The sequence below is a fragment of the Macaca nemestrina genome, chromosome 6 (genome assembly GCF_043159975.1).
Source record: "Macaca nemestrina isolate mMacNem1 chromosome 6, mMacNem.hap1, whole genome shotgun sequence".
In the NCBI taxonomy this organism is placed as follows: Eukaryota; Metazoa; Chordata; class Mammalia; order Primates; family Cercopithecidae; genus Macaca; species Macaca nemestrina.
The window spans coordinates 9,694,447-9,710,013 of NC_092130.1; the positions used below are offsets into that span (position 1 = coordinate 9,694,447).

Consider the following 15,567-nt stretch of genomic DNA (forward strand, 5'->3'; position numbering starts at 1 on the left):
TGTTGTTGGCTCTGATAGGAGGGGTTGCAGGTATGTGCAGGTTTCTCGTCACCTTCCTTCTGCAGGTCCCCAGGCCCCAGGTTTCCTTTCCCAGATGTAGAATTGTTGTGCCCTGAGATCTCTCCTTACCTCCTGACATGATTCAAGAAATTCATCTAAAGTTACGATGCCATCTTTATTTTTGTCCATTTTCTGAAAGACAAAACAGAAAGAACTTTATGGAATCTGGTGATCTCCATTCCAAAGCTTACTCCCCTGCTTTCTTGCTGGAGCACATTTCATTCATTGCATTAACCAACTTTGCCCTGAGAATGAGAGTTGTCTTTCACTGGCCAGACAACTCCAGTTAGGTCCTCATTACAACACTTTGACCCCCGTGAGTTTCCTTAAATCAAAAGACTTGCTCTGGACACTCATCACCTCACTGCTGGCTTATTCTGCTTCTTCTGTAGACTCCCTGCTACCCTGTCCCTCTGGCAGAACACTGGGCACAAGAGGTTCTGATTCTGGCCTGTTACTTGCTGTACAAACTTGCACAAGGCCAGAGAGGATTCTCTTTTCCCATCTGCAAAGTGGGAAGTTGGGCTAGAGTGAGCTCTGATATTCTCTGATACTCTACCACTAGACAATTTTTTCCTAAAATGCTCCAATGATCATACCACTCCCTTAGTCAAGGATCAGCAGTAGTTGCCCATCCTGCACCAGAGCAAGGCCAAACTCTTGCAGTTAAGGTCTCATAATCTGGCCCTATCCTAGTTTCCAATCTTGTTTCCCCTCACTACCCAGACACAAATGCTTAGCACCTCCACAATTGTAATTAGTGAAGTCTTTCGTGTTTACTCCGATCCCCTAATTTTTATGGATTTAGAGTTCATACTATACCACTAATATTTAATAATATACTTTCTTGTTCTCTTCTGTCATGTACACTTACAGCTTAACGAGATCATCTGTTTCTTGAGGACAATGTATCTGATAGTTCTTTTCAGTTTCCAACCATGCTTAGTACAGGGTTGGACACAAATCACTTGCCCAGATGCTCATGGGTTGACTTGATCTAGGCTGGGCTTACAGCTCACGTGCAGGGTGTGTGCACTTACCTGGAAGAAGACGTCCACATGCTGCCTTGGAGTGTCCTCTTTGAGCACAGGATATGTGTATTTCCCCATCATGTCATAGATGGCTTTGACAATGTCCATCATCTCCTGGAGCAGGGACATAAAAGCACACAGTGTGGGGACCAAGAGGTCAAGCTCTTCCGAGGCGACAGAGTTTGGGGCTCCTTGTGTCCCTTGGCAATGAAAGTGATTAAAAGGTGAGGTCCTTCTTTAGCAGGTGATAGGGAGTTAGAAAGCAAGCAGAAGGGGCTATATTGTGGGAGCCCTTTTAGGGAGGAGATGGTAGACAATCCTTAAAGCCCGCAGAAGCTCATGGGTAGGTTACCTCATTACGGGCATTGTCTTCAGTGCAGGGTGATGTGTGGGATCCCCATTCACAGGCTTGAGGCAAATAAAATATTATTCTGAATTTTTAAAAAGTGAATGTTCTAGCCTAGAGATTTGAAAATCCCCATAGGTTCTGCCACTGTTTTAAGTTAAGAAAAATGAATCAACAGCCAAGATTATCCACAGGGCACATGAGGCCAATAGTTCCACAGACTGAGGCCCTTATTAAAAAGATCGGTTCTCAAGTGCACCCCAAACCTATTGAACCAGAGCATCTTAGGACTCGGTCCTGTGAGTTTCCATGTTTATCAAGGTACATTAGGAACCATTATTCTGATCGTTCTGGCACAACTCAGAATGGGGATAAAAGAGCGTTTGGGATGTTTGATGTGGTTTCTACAGAGATCCAGGAGACAGTCTGATTCCATGTGCTTATTTTATTTTATTTATTTTTGTTTAATTTCACCTATTAATTTTAGACTTACAGAAAAGTTACAAAAATAGTACAGAGAGTTCATGCATACATTTCACCCAGTTTCTTCTAATGTTAACAACTTGCATAACCAGAGCACAATGACCAAACCCAGGAAATTAACATTACTAGACTATTATTAACTAAACTACAGGGCTTATTCAAATTTTATCAGCTTTTCAACTAATATCTTTTTTTCCCTTCAATGATTCTACATTGCATTTATTTGTTGTGTCTCTTTAGTCTCTTCTAATCCACATGAGTTTCTCATTCTTTTTTTTTTCTTTTACCTTTTTTTTCTTGAGACAGGGTCTTGCTCTGTCATGCAGGCTGGAGTGCAGTGGCACAATCCTGGTCACTGCAGCCTTGACCTCCCAGGTTCAAGCAACCCTCCCACCTCAGCCTCTCAAGTAGCTGGGACTACAGGCAAGTACCACCACGCCTGGCTGATTTTTTGTAGAGGTAGGGTTTTGCCATGTTGCCCAGGCTGGTCTCAAACTCTTGGACTTAAGTGGTCTTCCTGCCTCTGCCTCCCAAAGTGCTGGGATTATAGGCATGAGCCACTATGCCCAGCCTGAGTTTCTTTCTTTCCTTGTCTTTCAGGACCTCACACTTTTGATATGAGTACAGGTCAGTTGTTTTGTAGAATATCTCTCAATTTGAGTTAATCCTTGGTTTGGTTATGATTAGATTGAAGTTATGCATTTTTGGCAAGAATATCACAGAAGTGATGTTATAACCTTCTCAGTGCATCATATCAGGGAGTTACATAGTGTTGAGATGTCTTATTACTGATAATGTTAACCTTAATCACTTGATTAAGGTGGTGTCTGTCAAGTTTCCTTGCTGATTTAGTATCTTTCAGTGGATCTTGCCTATAAAAATTATTATTGCAGTGTTTGCCTGATGGTAATTTTGTATTGCCTTTATTCCTTCTATATTTATTAATTAAAATTCTTCTGTAAGGAAGAGCTGCCTTCTCTCCTGCATTTATGTATTCGGTTATTTATTTATATTACAATGGACTCACGGACATTTACCTATTTTATAGGTTATAATCCAATACTTAATAATTTTTAACTTTGCTCAAATCGCTCTCATTTTGGCTCTTGAGAACTCCTTCAGGTTGACTCCTGCAGTTTTTATTATTTTTTATTTTTTAGCACTTTCATACTTTCCAGCATGATAAAGTACTCCAGGCTCATCTTGTATTTTCTCTTACCCAATCTTGGAATCAATTATTCTCCCCAAGAAGACTGGTTCTGTTTATTGACGAACGGTACTTAGAAACCAAGTTCTAGGTGCTAGGTGTGATCACTGCTACAGGGATGTCATTGCTCTGAGGTGCCCTCAACAGATAGAACGAGGAAATACATGTCTCTATCCATGTGTTTATTTTTAAATGCGTACTTTACAAGCCCTTCACATCTACATGGCCACTGATGCTTTTCCTGTCTGATATTTTTTTTAAATCACAGAAAGGGCTTAAAGAACAATTTTGTTGCGCTCTCAGGATTTTCATAGCCTACAACTTGGATGAGATTATCTCCAAATGATTGCTAAGGGAAGAGCCTGCTGTCTTTTCTAAGAAGCTACTTATCCATGCTTTCTTTTTCTTTAAGGGGTACTTTATTAATTCTGCCCTCCAGAGAGGTCTGATGGATTAATGGGGACAATTCTGCCTCGTTTGCAAATTACAAAATGGGAGTAGGAGCTAGTAAGTTTATTCAGTGATGGAATAATGAGTGAACCAAAGTTGAAGACCAAGTAGTATAAATCCCACTTCTGTATTTTTTTCTTTATATATTTTGCAAGGTAGTATTTGAATATTTTAGAGCATCATATGTTTGCATGTGTATATAATCATTTAGTTGTTTACAAAATTGAGATATACATATCACTTTATCAAGTTATTTAAAAATGTAATATATCATACTAATGTTTATTTTACATTACTTTTTCATGATTTTAAGTGGCCACTGGCTATTCCGTTTTATGTATTTACTGTAATTCATTTTACAAATCTGCTATTAGTGGCTATGATGGTTATCACATTTTGGGGCACTATTACCTGAAGACTCTTCTTGCTTTTACGTCTTTGCGTCTATTCTTTATTTCCTTGGGACATATACCAAGATGTGGTTTTATAAGGAGAATGGGATGCATAACTTTCAATGCTTTTGATACATATTCCTCAAATACCTTTTAGAAAGTTTATATCAGAACACTCTCAGCAACTATGTATGAAAAACCACTTTCCACCAGCCTTCAACAAAGACTTTACAAAATCTTTGCAATTTAATAGATAAGTGATAATTCATTGTTTTTAAAGGTAAACATTATTTTCTTAGTGAGGTTTCTAATATATGTATTGACTATTTTTATTTATTTTCCCATGAACTATTTTTTCATCTGCTTTGCTCATTGTATTCATCTATTTCTGATTGGATTGTGAGAGTTGTTTATATATTTGTGTAGATTTACTAAATTGTTAAAATCTCTTAATAGGTTTTTAATTTATTTAAAAGATATTTTTATGCATCTACCATGTGCTAGATATTGTGTCAAAGAAATACAAACATAAGCACGATGAATATGACTCTTGCCTTTGTTAAGATGAATGTCTACTGAGGAATATCAATCCTTTCTCTCATCATAAATTGCAGATTTTTAAAAACAAGTTTGTCACTTGCTTTTCAACTTTGTTTATGGTATTTTTTGATATACAGAATTTTAAAATATTTACAGTGTAAAGCCATCAATAATTTAAAAACTTGTTTCTAACTTTGATTTTATGGTTTTTCCATTCTATGATCAGATATTCATGTATGATTTTTAGTTCTTTTTAGTTAAAAAACAACTGTACATATCTATAGTGATTTTGGGTTTATGGTACTAAGTAAGAATATTTACTTACTTGTTGCCAAAATAGTTAACCAGTTTTCCCAGAATCATTTAATGATTCATTACCTCTCTATTCAATACGCTATGTTTATTATGAACCAAGATGGTATTTGTACTTGGGATTTCTATTCTGTTCCATTGATCTACCTGTTCCTTCTCTGATATTATAATATTTTAATAGTTTCAGCTTTATAATATATTTCAGTATCTGGTAGAACAAATCCTACCATTTTTCTTCTTTTTGAAAATTATCTTTGCTGTTCTCACCTGATTAATCTTCCAATGTAACTTTATAACAATTGTGCCAAATTCCCTCCCCAAATAACACTTTCATTCGGATTCAAAATAAAATAAATTTAAAGTTAATTAGAGAAGAATTGCTGTCATTACAATATTGCTATCTTTATAATATGCATTCCTTCAGAAGATGGTATGTTTCTCTACTTATCAAATTTTTCTTTCTCTTCATCTAAATTATGGATATTTAAAAATGCCCATGTGCTTTAAATTTTATTGTGATTACAATGAGAATATTTTTATTACAATTTTCTAGCTAGTCACAACTGATATATTGGCCACACAATTTCTTTTGTGTATGTATTTTATTACCAGTCACTTTGGCAGCTTTTTAAAAGTTCTAGTTGTTTTAAGTAGATTTTCTTGCTATCTTTTTTCTTAGATAGAAAATCATGTCATTAATAAGGAATGTTGTAATTTTTCATATTTAGATTGCATTTCTTTTTCTGTTTCACTATATTTGAAGAACTTTCAAGAAATGTTAAACAGTTGTGATGTCTGATAGCTTGCACTCTTGCCTCGTCTTTTCTTCAGTGAGAATCTCTGCGTGTTACCATAAAGTATGAAGCTGTGTACTAGGCTAGGGTATTTTCCATTATGCTGAAGATGTATTTTATTCCTAATTAATTGAATCTTGAAAATTATTATGAATAAATGGTAAATTATATCAAATACAATTTTAACATCAAATGGTTTAATCTTTTGATATATTAATATGATAAATTATTTAATATGCTTTATCTGCTACTGGGCTATTCCTGCATTCCTGGAATAAACCTTATGTTAGTCATGTGCATTTCTTTATTTTATTTTATTGCTTTTTTGAGGAAGGGTCTTGTTCTGTTGCCCAGGCTGGAGTACGGTGGAGTGATTATGGCTCAGGGCAGTCTTGAACTCCTGGGCTCAAGCTGTCCTCCTGCCTCAGCCTCTGGAGTAGCTGGGAGCACATGCACGTGCCACTACACCCAGGTAATTTTTAAATTTTTCTTTTGAAGAGACAGGCTCTCCCTATGTTGACCAGGCTGGTCTTGAACTCCTGGGCTCAACCCATTCTCCTGCCTCAGTTTCCCAAAGTGTTGGGATTACAGGTATGAGCCTTTAAACAGAACACTGGGATTAATTTCCTATTATCTCATTTAGGATTTGTAATCTATATTTTGAATGATATTGAGTTCTTATTTTCTCTTACCTGCTTTATTTCATAGGATTTTTTTCCTTCAACACATTTTTTTTGATTGTCTTCTATTGGTTAGGCACTTCCGCCTTACACCAAGATTTTCAACAAATAAATTGAATTTATTGGAGCATAATTTACTTATAACAAATTCATCGATTTTAAGTGTACTGTTTGAAGAATGTTGACAAATGTATCCACCCATGTAACCTCCACCACACTCAAGATATAGAACATTTTCACAACCAAAAGACATCCCTTCACACTTCTTTGCAGTAAGTGCCTCTCAACCTTTGATGCCAGGCAACCACAGATCTAATTTCTGTTACTATAGATTAGTTTGCATTTTCTAAAATCTCATGTAAATGGAGTAAAACAGTGTAAACTCATTTGAGTCTGGCTTCATTCACTCAGCATGAGGTTTATGAGCTTCATGCACATTGCTGCATGCAATTATAACATTCCTTTTTACTGCTGAGTAAGAATCCATTGGATGAACAGACTACAATGTATTTACCCATTGTCCTGTTGACAGACATTTGGGTCGTTTAAGTTTTGAGATTACTATGAATAAAGCTGCTATGAACATCTTTGTACAAGTCTTTATGGAACTACATATTTTTATTTTGGTGAGTAAATACCCAGGAGTGGGACTTCTTTTCTTCTTTTTTTTTTCTTTTTTTGAGACAGGGTCTTGCTCTGTCACCCAGGCTGGAGTGCAGTGGTGCAATCTCAGCTCACTACAACCTCTTCTCCCCAGGGTTAAGCAATTCTCCCACCTCAGCTCCCTAGTAGCTGGGACCACAGGTGCTTATCACATCTAGCTTTTTGTTGTTGTTGTTTTTGTATTTTTAGTAGAGACAGGGTCTTGCCATGTTGCCCAGTCTGGTCTTGAACTCCTGAGCTCAAATGATCCACCTGCCTCAGCCTCCCAAAGTGCTGGGATTATAGGCGTGAGCCACCATACCTGACTGGAATGGGATTTCTGGGTTGTATGATAAGTTCATGTTGAGCTTTATCAAAGATGCCAAAATGTTTTCCAATATGCTTGTACCATTTACATTTCTGCCAGCTATCTGTGAGAGTTTCTATTGCTCCACATTTTTGCCAATGATTGGTATTGTCAGTCTTTTTAATTGTGGCCATTCTGTGCAGTTGTATTTCATTATTGTTGTAATTTTCATTTCTTTGAAGACCAGTGATATGGAGGAACCTTTCATGGGCTTACTGGCCAACCTTTTATGGGCTCACATATCTTCTTAAGTATCTCATCAAATCTTTTGCCTATTTTATATGAAGTTATTTATCTTTGTATTAAATTATAAATGTTCCTTATGTATTTTGGATGCCAGTCTGATATTGGATTGGTATCCCTGGTATCTTTATATATCTGGTATATAATTTGCAAACATTTTTTTCCAAGTCCATGGCTTGCATTTCCATTTTCTTAAAGGTGAGGCACAAAATTTTTTAACTTTGATGAAGTCAAATTTATCTACTTTAAAAAATGATTCCTTATCCTTTCCTACTCCAAAGTTGTAAGAATGTTTCTCCTATGTATTCCTTAAGAAAACAGCTTTTGTTTTAATATTTAACTCTATAATCCATTCCAGGATGATGTTTATGTTTGGCATGAGGTTAAGGCTAAGGTCCATTTTTGTTCCAAATGGATATACAGCTGCTGCAAAACAATTTGTCGAATACACAATTCTTTCCTCTTTGATCTTTTTGGCATCTGTTGCATTGACATATGGGTGAGTCTATCTCTATGTAAATTTTTTTTTATTTTTAATTTTTGTGGGCACATATTTATGTGTATATATTTATATATGTGTATATATTTTTATATGTATATATGTGTATATACACATATTATGTGTATATATTTATGGGGCACATGACAAGTTTGATACAGGCATACAATGTGTAATAACCACATCAGGAAAAATGGGTATCCATCCCTTCAAGCATTTATCCTTTGTGTTACAAACCAATTACATTCTTTTAGTTAAAATGTTCAGTTAAATTATTGACTACAGTCACCTTGTTGTGCTATCAAATACCAGGCCTTATTCATTCATTATATATTTTTTGTACCCATTGACTATCCCAACTTCCCCCATAGCCCCCCCTACTATCCTTCCCAGCCTGTGGTTACCATCCTTTTACCCTCTATCTTCATATTGTTTTGATTTTTAGATCCCACAAATAAGAGAGAACATGGGATGTTTGTCTTTCTGTGCCTGGTTTACTTCACTTAACATAATCACCTCCAGTTCCATCCATGTTGTAGATGATTAAATCTCATTCTATTTTACAGCTGAATAGTACTCCATTGTGTATAAGTACCACATTTTCTTTATCCGTTCATCTGTTGATGGACACTTAGGTTGCTTCCAAATCTTGGCTATTATAAACAGATGTACAACAAACATGGGAGTGCAGATATCTCTTTGATATACTGATTTCCTTTATTTGGGGTATATACCCAGCAGTGGGATTGTTGGATCATATGGTAGCTCTACTTTAAGTTTTTTTGACTCTCTATTTTGATCCATTGATCTATATGTGTATCCTTATGCCGATTCCCCGCTGTCTTGACTACTGCACCTTTTCATGAAGTCTTGAAGTAAGGTAGGTTTAGTCCTTTAACTTTGTTCTTTTTTTGGTTGTTTTGGTTATTTTAAATTTTTTGCATTCCCAAATCAACTGCTACAAAATACCTGCTGGGATTTTGATTGAGGTCGCACTAAATCTATAAATCAAATTTGGAGAATCCACATCTTAACTATATTGGGCCTTCCAACCCATGAGCATGATATATCTCTGTGTTTATTTAGTTATTTATTTCAGCAATATTTTATAGTTTTCAGTGTATGAGTCTTGCACCTATTTTGTTGAATTTTTCTCAAAGTATTTTGTGCTTTTTGATGCTATTTTTTCTTAATTTAATTTTGTGGTTGCTTGTTGGATGTAGAATTATAAATGATTTTTGTAAATAGAACGCATGTCTTCACTTTGTTATATTCACTTATTATTTTTCGCAATTTATTTGTAGACTCTTAAGGTTTTCTATTAATACAATTGTATCATGTACAAATAAAGACAGTGTTAATTCTTCCTTTCCGGTCTATATCCCTTTGATTGCTTTAAATATAGTGAATTATATTGATTGATTTTTGAATGTTAAACTAACCTTGCATTCCTAGAATAAAACTCACATAGTTGTAGTGTATCATCCTTTTATATATTGCTGGATTCAATTTGCTAATAGTTAGTGAAAGCTTTTTGTGTCTGTGCTCATGAGGGGGACTGTTTTGTAGTTGTTTCCTCTCATAAGACCTTTTTTTCTTTGGTTTGGGTATCAGGGTACTATTGGACTTATAAAACAAGTTGCAAAATGTTCCATCCTCCTCTATTTTCTAAAATTTTTTGTAGGATTGGTATTAGAATTCACCAGTCCACCATCTGAGCCTATAATTTTATTTGGGAATGGTTTTTAACTGTGAATTTTTTATAATATAAAAATTTATATATAAAAAATTATAATATAATTTCTTTAAATGATACAGAGCTAGTCATATTTTCTGATTCTCTTTAAGTCTGTTTTTGCCTTTTGTGTCTTTCAAAAAACATGTTCATCTAACAGCTTCCCAGGGGAATATGGATGGGCCCCTTACCCTAGCCCTCCACCATCTGACTCTGTTGACCTGTCAGCCTCATCCTGCACCAATCTTCGGCTTCATAACTTCATCTGCAACCGGCTGCAACCTTTCTGTTTTTGAAACACATGAAGCTTTATCTTGCCTCAAAGCCTCTCTAGTGGCTCTTCCTTCTGCCTGGAACACTTTTCCTGGCTTTTTGTATAACTGGTTCCAGTATGACAACACCTCCTTAGAGAGGACTTTGCTAACCTTCCCTGCCAAAATATCTTCTACCTGTTGATTCCTTTTTGGCCTGTTTATTGTCCATCTCTCTATACTGCTCCAGTGTGAGGCCTAGTCTGATTGGTCACCTCTTTACTTCCAGCACCTAGAACACCTAATAAGTCTTCAAATGTGTGTTAATTAAAAACATGACTAAATGAATGAGGAATGAAAGTTGGATAAACTCTCTGAGCTTACAGAGAGAACCTTGCAGCGTTGAGGTGAAGATAATTGCGCTGATATCTACACTCCAGGCAGTGCACCTGGCACACAGGAGCTCAGTAAGTGGAGTGTTACACGATGCCAAATTCCAGCTTCCACTGAGATACCATGGTACAGTGGATACTGAGGGTATTTCACTGGCTACAGAAGTCCTCTGAAGTTCTAAAAGTGCGAAGCAGTGAAGATTCAGAAATTATTTGTGATAATTTCTTTAAAGACAGCTGTACCTTCCATTACCCCCTTGGAGGTTGTATTAGTAGGCAAAATAGGTTAAGGCCAATATGACCCAGTTATAGGCTCCTCTTAAAACCCTTTCTTTTCTATTCTAGGTGCTACCTACAATTCCACCATTTCAACTTTTAGCTTTAACTTGTGGCTCCCAACCTTCCCAAATGCACGTTCTCTAGGGAAGAGTAACTCTTTACACTGAAACAAGTCAGTTTTACCCACTGTGTAATGTCTACTGAATCTAGGTGACCCAGGGAGAATGAATCGGTTTAATCCTTTCTGGGCGCTTGGGAACAGGCAGGGTAGGGCAATGAGGGAGGCCTTCTTTATTTTGCCAGGGACCAGCTCTGTTAGCCCCAAAGCAGAGCCTGCCTCATTCAGACAGCACTATCCTCAAGCCTGGGACTGTTTTCTGTTGGGTTAGTTACCTTCACTGGAACCCTCTCACACCCCTGGCTCCGGCTCACTTACCTCTTTGTTAATATATCCATCCTTATTGATGTCATACAAATTAAATGTCCACCTTAGTTTCTCATGGACAGTTCCTCTCAGTAAAATCGACAGAGCGGTTACAAAGTCCTGAGAAGGGGAAAAGGCAGGAGTGACATCAGGCAGGGTGAAGCTGTGTCTTTGGGTCAGATTGTGATACTCTCACAGAGTGGTGCCTCCCATGTCCTCTTGTCTGCCTGGAGGACGTGGCTATGCTCAGTGAAGAGCTCCTGCCTTCGGGTCCCTACCCTGCCCCATTTTTTTTGCCAGGTGCCCCCTTGAGGAAGAATGGAGCTCTGAGAGACACAGATCAATGCAGCCAACCCTGTTATTGCCTTATCCATGGCTGCAGTGGTCAGTCTATCATCCCAGTGGCCATATGGCCTAGTGGCTGAGGACGCAGACTGTAGGAACAGTCTGTATTGAGGGTCATTCTGCCTGCATTCAAATCCATCCTTTATTATTTGTGTGCTTTTTGACCTTGGGAAAACTACTCTCTCTCTCTTTGCCTTACTCTCCTCTTCTGTAAAAGGGTAATAAATAATAAAATGCTACCCTATAGGGTTATCGTGGGGATTAGAGTAAATGAGTTAGTACATCCAAAGCCCTAAGTACAGGGGCTGCCACTAGGAAGCAGTGTGCCCGGGAGCTCACACACTGTTGTTATTAGTCCCCTGAGTCCCTGAGTTCCTGCAGGCCAGGCAAAGTTGCTACTGCTTCTCCCCATCTTTAGGAAATGCTTACGAATGGATAAATGTGTCTTTGGTCTGACTGAGAGCTTTTGATGGTCCAGCCCTTCCCCCAATGCCTTGAGATTTAGAGGGGGAGGTGATGCAGAACCAGAGGACCCCTAGAGTGGACCCCAGATGAGCATACCTCGAACTTCACGGAGCCTGTCTGAGTGGTGTCGAAGGCATTGAAGAGGTAATGGGCATACGTGCTGGCATCTACAAGGCAGAAAAGGAGGGCAGGTGATGGGGGCAGGAATTCCACACAGGGAGAACCTTCCAAACAAGGCAGGGCTTCGACAAGAAAGAGAGGAGAGCGATGCTAGGGTGATGGAAAGAAGAAAATTATGGAGTGGGGCCCATTGACTCAACTCTTTGGGTTTGGGTGGGAAGTTAGATCTAGCAAAAGGTGAGATGAGCCCTATCCCTCCCTCTAGCCATCGTGAGAAAACCTTTCTCCTGCCTATCTATGCACGGAATCGTCGGTGTATGAATGACACAGTGACTGCATGACAATGTTCTTCTGAGCGGCCATGCAATGCCTGGGATGAGCACGCACTCCAGAGTAGAGAAATCTGAACTTGGATGCCACTGTACTACATAAGCTGTGTGACTGTGGGCATCAAACATGACCTCTCTGAGTTTCCCTTTCCTACCTCTGTACAATGGGATGGAGCAAGACCTATCTCTTGAAATTTGTGAAAAAGTATTTTAAACTAGAGCTATGCCTGGCATACAGTAAGAACTCAATAAACAGTGGCTTAGTGGAACTCAGAAAACTGCAATTCTGGGGCCTGCACGGGACAAAACTGCCTCCTGCACCTGATCTGGGTAGGGGCCCCGCACACCAAGGAAGGCGTCTGTCTGCTGCCAAAAAGGCCCTTGAGGAACAGGGCCCAAGAAGTGTTTGGAATGCTTGGATCTGCATTTTGTCAGGATCCGGGGAAGGTGTCTTGCAGGAGACAGCTCTTGGAGACAGGATGCAAGGTGGCATGTGACACATGGAGGCCACAGGAGGAGCCACTGATGTGGTCCCAGGCCCATGGGGACAGAGCTGGTTCCCGAGTCAGGCAGGGCGACAGAGCAGCTGCTGTGGGCCTGGCACACTTGTAACCTGGCTTAATAAGCACAACTTTATGTTTCCTGTCTCTTTTTCATTTAGTTTATTTTTATAGTCTTTGGTATTTACTGGAGTTCTTTTACAAAATTCCAGCTTGTCTCAGCTATTTTTTTTTTTTTTTTTTTGAGACGGAGTCTCGCTCTGTTGCCCAGGCTGGAGTGCAGTGGCGCGATCTCGGCTCACTGCAAGCTCCGCCTCCCGGGTTCACGCCATTCTCCTGCCTCAGCCTCCCGAGTAGCTGGGACTACAGGCGCCCACAACTGCGCCCGGCTAATTTTTTGTATTTTTAGTAGAGACGGGGTTTCACCGTGGTCTCGATCTCCTGACCTTGTGATCCGCCCGCCTCGGCCTCCCAAAGTGCTGGGATTACAGGCGTGAGCCACTACGCCCGGCCTTGTCTCAGCTATTTTAAGGAAAAGAATCAAAAGTGCCCTGCACAATGGTGGCACCAGAATGGCAAAACTTGTTTCAGACCCTTATGGAATCTAATCCTGGTCTGCTACTCACTCGCTGTGCAACCTTGAGTACATTGCTTATCTTCCCCGAAACTCAGTTACCCCATCTGGGATTATAATACCTGCTTTCTAGAGCTGTTCTGAGACTTTGTGATGTTGCATTATCAGCCCTTCTTCCCCTTCCAGGGTGGGTTCGTTTTCAGAGTTCTTTCCTGCTAAAGCTTTGGAGACTCCCACCCCTCACGACGAGGGAGGTGTCCTGCTCTGAGTTTGCCCCTTCCTCGAGAAGGAAGCAGATAGCAAGGAAGAGTGGACTTGGAGGAGGGGAAGGCTATTCACCAGAGAGGGTGCTGGGCAAGATAGATTTCAAGGTCAGACTCACCTCCATGAGGGAAAAACTGAGCATAGATCTGCTTGAATGTGTCTTCGTTAACCACACCACTGGGGCACTCCTGTGGGAAGGGGAGAGAGTCAGCAGGAGGTGTCTGAGGGCCAGCACTAGGAGAAGAAGACTGGGCCCAGCCTTGGTGTCTGGGGTTCCTCATGATCCCCAGGGGCAGGGACCTGTGCATTTCCACTTCTCCGAAGTAACTCCATCTCAGGACTGGAGCTGCTTTGCAAAATGATGAGACATTGTCAGAGAATGGGCACAGTGAGGTGGAGAGATTTGGGGCCTTAAGAGCAGAAAAACCTGGGTTTAAATCCTGGCTTAGCCAATAAATACTAAGCTTTGTGACTTTGGCCATGCCAGTCTCTGATTCTCAATATCCTTACCTGTAAAATGGGGCTAACAATACTTTCCCCAAGGGTATCTTATGAACCTATTTTAGGTGGTACTGAGTCCATGGTAGATGCCAAGCAGTGTAGATTTCTTCTCTTTTCTGGATGCTGTTCCCTCTGAGCCCAGTGCCTGCCTGGGAAACTTTCCCACAGGATCCTGCTCCAACTCGGCTGCCCACTGCTAATGCTGCCATCAGAAGGAAAGAAGCCCTGATGGTAGGAAACCAGGCACTTGGTATGTGCAATCAAGGCTAGTGTGGAAGGAAGAGGCATCCCAGCACCTGTCAGATGACTCCCAGGAGGGGCTAGAATCCCTGTGGGTCAGCACTTTGGAGAACAATGAGGCTGCGGTCAGTTTGGAATTGACCCAGCTCAGTTCTACCTATAGACTGCACCTGGAGGGAGGGTGACCAGGTGCACATTGCTCTAGCCCACCCCACTCCACACCACCCCAGGATTTGGGAATAAGATTGTGCTCTGAGAGTTAAACTTAAAAAAAAATAGATTAATATCCAGGATTGCATCTGAGAGCTCTCAAGCTGACCTGAGAATGCAGGAACATATTAATGTATTTAAAGTAACAGCTAAACAAGGCACTCCCATCCTCTGACTCCACTTTTGATTGTAACCTGGCTTCCACGTGGCTTCTAAGGAGAGCGGGTCCCAGCGAAGGGAGAGGAGTGTCTGGTCCCACTGTCAGTTCCATTTCCTGTGGTAAATTAATACACTGACATTCGGCTTACACATCAGTCTCAGTGAGCCTGGTTAGCATGAGTCAGCAGGCCTAAATCCCATTATTGTGGGGGCACCACCAAGTTGGAAGGTATGACTATGTTAAGGGTTAAGGCTTGACCCTGGGCTGGGGTGAATTCCCTGAGGATGTGCCACCCTGTGAAGTTTCTGGGCAGTTGGCCGTTTACTGTCTCCTGACTTTGCTCCATCCTCGCCTGGAGCCTTCCTTTCCAACCAGGTGATCTCCCTCTCATGTCCCCTTTATAGAGCTGGCCTTCCTTGTGTAGCCTCACATATGGGAAACTGCCTTATGAGCTCCCTTGGCATTGGGAAGAGCTTAGCCTTACGTGGGAAACCCCCCGAGGCCTTCAGAGCCTGCGCGGGTCTTACGTTTTTGAAGCCTCGATAAAGGACCTGCAGCTCCCTCTTGGTGAAGTTGGTCTGGGCCTCAAGCTGCTCCAGTCCCTCGGGCCGATGGCAAACCATGGTCATCTCCAGCTCATCTTCAATCTTATCTGGAACCAGAGGAGATGGCATTGGAATGGTTGAACTTGGGGGTCACTCTTGTTAGGTAACGATCTGGGCTGTCAAAAGA

General features: G+C 40.3%; 1 protein-coding gene and 1 long non-coding RNA gene across 9 annotated transcripts in view; one reads left to right on the top strand and one right to left on the bottom strand.

Annotated features, from left to right (window-relative positions):
• LOC105480851 (uncharacterized) overlaps positions 1–15,567 on the top strand; it is a 92,235-nt gene that overhangs the window by 14,348 nt on the left and 62,320 nt on the right. The window lies entirely within an intron of this gene.
• The window catches only part of LOC105480853 (potassium voltage-gated channel interacting protein 1), a 380,729-nt gene that overhangs the window by 2,631 nt on the left and 362,531 nt on the right, over positions 1–15,567 (bottom strand). For all 4 annotated transcript variants that reach the window (XM_011740047.3, XM_011740048.3, XM_011740046.3 and 1 more), the window contains 6 exons: positions 15,363–15,487; positions 13,843–13,912; positions 12,034–12,104; positions 11,140–11,247; positions 1,101–1,205; positions 130–192 (listed from right to left, as the gene is read on the bottom strand). In XM_011740047.3, the coding sequence (XP_011738349.1) occupies positions 130–192; positions 1,101–1,205; positions 11,140–11,247; positions 12,034–12,104; positions 13,843–13,912; positions 15,363–15,487 (542 nt within the window). The remainder of the gene's footprint in view (positions 1–129; positions 193–1,100; positions 1,206–11,139; positions 11,248–12,033; positions 12,105–13,842; positions 13,913–15,362; positions 15,488–15,567) is intronic.